Source organism: Cyprinodon variegatus, unplaced genomic scaffold (genome assembly GCF_000732505.1).
Source record: "Cyprinodon variegatus isolate N-32 unplaced genomic scaffold, C_variegatus-1.0 Scaffold284, whole genome shotgun sequence".
Taxonomy (NCBI): Eukaryota; Metazoa; Chordata; class Actinopteri; order Cyprinodontiformes; family Cyprinodontidae; genus Cyprinodon; species Cyprinodon variegatus.
Window position 1 is genome coordinate 231,231 of NW_015150737.1, and position 4,211 is coordinate 235,441.

At 39.4% G+C, this 4,211-nt stretch overlaps 1 protein-coding gene across 1 annotated transcript in view; it reads left to right on the top strand.

The window, feature by feature from the left end:
• The window catches only part of LOC107090180 (glycogen synthase kinase-3 beta-like), a 30,318-nt gene that overhangs the window by 17,896 nt on the left and 8,211 nt on the right, over positions 1-4,211 (top strand). The window contains exons 3-8 of the mRNA XM_015383423.1: positions 642-743; positions 846-929; positions 1,599-1,709; positions 1,847-1,977; positions 2,636-2,840; positions 2,929-3,024. Coding sequence (XP_015238909.1) covers positions 642-743; positions 846-929; positions 1,599-1,709; positions 1,847-1,977; positions 2,636-2,840; positions 2,929-3,024 — 729 coding nt within the window. The remainder of the gene's footprint in view (positions 1-641; positions 744-845; positions 930-1,598; positions 1,710-1,846; positions 1,978-2,635; positions 2,841-2,928; positions 3,025-4,211) is intronic.

The window sequence follows — 4,211 nt, forward strand, 5'->3', positions numbered from 1 at the left end:
CGGTTCCATCCCTAAAATATATATATATATAAGAACATCAGACTGTAAAACATGGTTGTGGTACTGTGATGCTCTGGGGCTGCTTCATTACCTGAAATAAGTCCACATCTGAATGGCTGAAGAACAACAAAATGAAGACTTTGGAGTGGCCTAGTCAAAGTCCTGATGTTAACCCTATGTTCAGGCTGAAGGATGACCTTGTAAGCTGGAAACGACCAATGTAGCTGAATTGCAGTAATTCTGCAAAGATGAGATATTATGTTTCGGGGGAATATGGAGCAATTATTAATATTCTGGTTATTCTGCTTTAAAATGGAAAAAGTAAGGTCATGTTTTTGAGGTTTCTGAATTCTAATTCACTCTGCAAACAAAGATTTAGTTGATCTGTAACATGGATGTGAAATTAGGGGTCAGGGTCGTCTGCTTGGGTAGGAAATGCTGTAAGAGATCAGAATATGTTGACTTAAGCCCAGAATAGGTATAAGAACTCAGCGGAAGTCTGTGAATAAAGTGTTTTTTTGCGTCGTACAACCGGCTCCACTTTTAGTTGCATTTAGATTTAAGATGTGTGGGTTTTCTGAATGCATCCAGTTCGGTCATTCCCATCATCTCTCTGTCTGGTCTTCTCTAAAACCCGGCAGGTTATTGGAAATGGATCATTCGGAGTCGTGTACCAGGCTCGGCTCATCGACAGCCAGGAGATGGTCGCCATTAAGAAAGTTCTGCAGGATAAGAGGTTTAAGGTAAGGCTGTGATCTGGAGTTGATCTCATTGTTCGTTATGAAATTTTGTCTGATCTGTAACTCTGGGAAAAATGCTTCCTCATTGGTTTTCTTCTTGTACAGAACCGAGAACTACAGATCATGAGAAAGCTGGACCACTGCAACATTGTCCGCCTGCGGTACTTCTTCTACTCGAGCGGCGAGAAGGTACCTGTTCCTGCAGTGGAAGAACTTATTTCCTCTTAGCTTATTTCTCACTGGACATGTCTGGAAGAGATTTAAGAATTTTTCCAATGTGGATCCAAACAGAAAAAAGAAATGAAATTATTGGAAAACATATTAAATCAATCTTTTTTTTTTTTTTTTAAACTCATTCTTTGCTAACTATATCCATCCGTCGATCTGGCATCCATCTTCCTCCACTATCCAGATCTCTTCTAATCATCGTCTAAAACCTGGTTCTATGATAAGATCATTAGCTGAAAAAACAAGGACATGATAGATGCATGTTTGTATTCATGTGGTGGAAAAAATCTTTCTTTTGAAAAAGGGTTTACACTGGAAGTATTTCTCAAAATAAGTGTATTTGCTACTTTAAGCAGGTAAATAAGACAATCAAATGAGTTTTTTACATGTAAAATGTGACAGTTGGATATTATATACTTGAAATAACATAATTGAGTGTTTTTCTTGTTAGTATAGACATAAATCATCTTATTCTGTTGGCAAATTCTCAAATAATCTAATTGCATTTACATTTTTTCTGTGTATTTTTGGAACAATAGAAGCTTAAATGTTGCAGGAAGTATTAGCTGTAAACAAATGGATTTAAAGTTTTAATTTAAATCTGAAAGTCCTTCTTTCCATCCTGCTCAGAAAGACGAGGTCTACCTCAACCTGGTGATGGATTTCGTCCCTGACATGGTCTACAGAGTTGCCAGACATTTCAACAAAGCCAAGAGCATCATTCCGATCATTTACGTGAAGGTACCGTCCCACCGCTCTGATGTTTGACTCTTTCTGCTTTCCGCTGGTCCTGAAGTATCTTTGGGAACCAGATTTAGCTGCAGTCCCTTTCAGAGGACCCTCAGCAGCGTGTTCTTGCTGTATTTTTACCTCCTCAGGTGTACATGTACCAGTTGTTCCGCGGCCTGGCCTACATCCATTCCCAGGGGGTTTGCCATAGAGACATCAAGCCCCAAAACCTGCTTGTTGATCCAGAAACTGCCGTCCTGAAGCTGTGCGACTTCGGCAGGTAAGCTGCAGGATTGGATTTCTACATCGTTGACATTCGGCTTTCTGAACGGATGTCTTTGATTCGGCAGGTAGATGCTTGTTAGCCTCGTGAGACCATCCTGATCTCGCGAGCTTTCAAGGTTTCACTCGCAGATCAGTCTGGAGACTCTCTGTTGAAGAAAATTTGGAGCCGTTCACCAAACGAACGTCCAATCAGCGTTGGCTTTGAGGCGGGTTGAGGTGTGACGCAACGAGAAGCGCGACAGTTCAGTCTAAAGAACATGGCGGCTTCAGCCGATGAAACTAGCGTTAGCGTGGCTATCGAGCAAGTTTTATCGGAATTACAGAGTATTTCTTCACTGAAAGAAGAGCAAAACACTGCTCTGGAGGCTTTTCTCAGAGGAAAAGATGTTTTTGCTCTTCTTATCTATCAATTGGCTCCTCTTCGTCGTCGCTCTGTTAGTACGTCAAATGCTTCGTTGATCTGATTGGTTTATTTGGCCCGTCTATCACCAACATAGGCCAATCAGCTAACCAGTATTTTCGCCCCTTCCCAAAATTACTTCAACGGAAGGTTTCCAGATGGATATGCGGAGCAAATCCATCTGGTGGAGTCAGGTTAGATGCTTGTACCACACCTGCTTTAAATGTTTTTCCATTTCTGTGGTTCTCCTTAGTGCCAAGCAGCTGGTTCGCGGAGAACCCAACGTGTCGTATATCTGCTCTCGGTATTACCGCGCCCCGGAGCTCATCTTTGGTGCCACAGACTACACAGCAAACATTGACATCTGGTCGGCCGGCTGCGTGCTGGCAGAGCTCCTCCTCGGTCAGCCGATATTCCCTGGAGACAGCGGCGTCGACCAGCTGGTGGAGATCATCAAGGTGATTCAGTCTTTGCAGCTCTGCATCCTTTCTGGGATTCCTGCAACGTTTCCTATACGATCAACGTTGCTCTTGTGTTTGTGTTCAGGTGTTGGGAACGCCAACGAGGGAACAGATACGAGAGATGAATCCAAACTACACAGAGTTTAAGTTCCCACAGATCAAAGCTCATCCATGGACCAAGGTGATTAAAAAACTAGAAATATTAGCTGATATTTCTGTGGAGATGAAGGCAGCAGGAACCTGAAAAGTAGGAAAATATCTTAATGTTTAAAAGTTGTATGAGTTCATCAATTCATCAGTTCCCAAACATTTCAGCCTGTAACCCCAAAATACCCAAAGATACACATTAGCGACCTCCTAAAAATACATTTAGTTATTTCAATTTATACATATTAAAAAATGTAGAGTGAAGTAAGTTGATTATTTGTAGAAAATTAGATTAATTTTGTAATTTTTAATTATTTGATAGGACACTAAACATTTCAATTGTGTTTTTTGTAATTTAATAGTATATTTATTATTTGAATCACATGTTAGATAAATACATATACTTAATTTATACTCTGAAAATGTGTGGATTTCAAAACAATGTTATAAATAATACAAAATGTTGATTCTTTATGTTCTTTTGCGAGGCGATGTGCAGTAATTCAGGGTTTCCGCAGGTCTTTAAAAATCATTAAAAGTCATAAAATTATTGCTTTTTTTTAAGTAAGGCCTTAATTGGCATTAAAATGTATTAAATATGATTATCATGGCTTTCTAAATGCTTTATTAATTTAATCTAATTTTTTTATTTATTTGTTTATAAAAACAATTTGCCAGATATATTATATTGCGATGTATTTGTGCGGAACTGCTTCCGGTTGATCTGAAAGGCATAGAGGCATAGAGAGGTGAGCAGTGGGGGCGGAGCTAAAGGTGGCAGTCAGGTCATCTCTCCTTCAACCATTCAGCATCCAGAACCAGCAGGTGGAGTCTTTAGCACACATTGGAACAGAGCGTTACTCCATTTTTAAAATAGCTCAACGACATCTCCACCTGCTGAGGAATCCCAGGAAGAACATTTCAACACCGGTTTATAAATCACTCATCATGAAACACAAAACCAAATCGTCTACAATGATCTGCTCACCTCAAACATTAAAGGTTTAAAGTACCTTTGGCCCAGACAACTCTTTACTAGAACGGATTTAATCAGTTTCATAAATGCACCACGAAGGCATTGAAATAAAGATATTTTTGAACACTTAAAACTTTTGCTTTTAACAGCTTCCTGTTTTAAAGCTACAGTGTGTAATAATTACAGGGATATACAGTCAGAAATGTAATATATTATACATAACTATGTTATTTATCATCATCTAC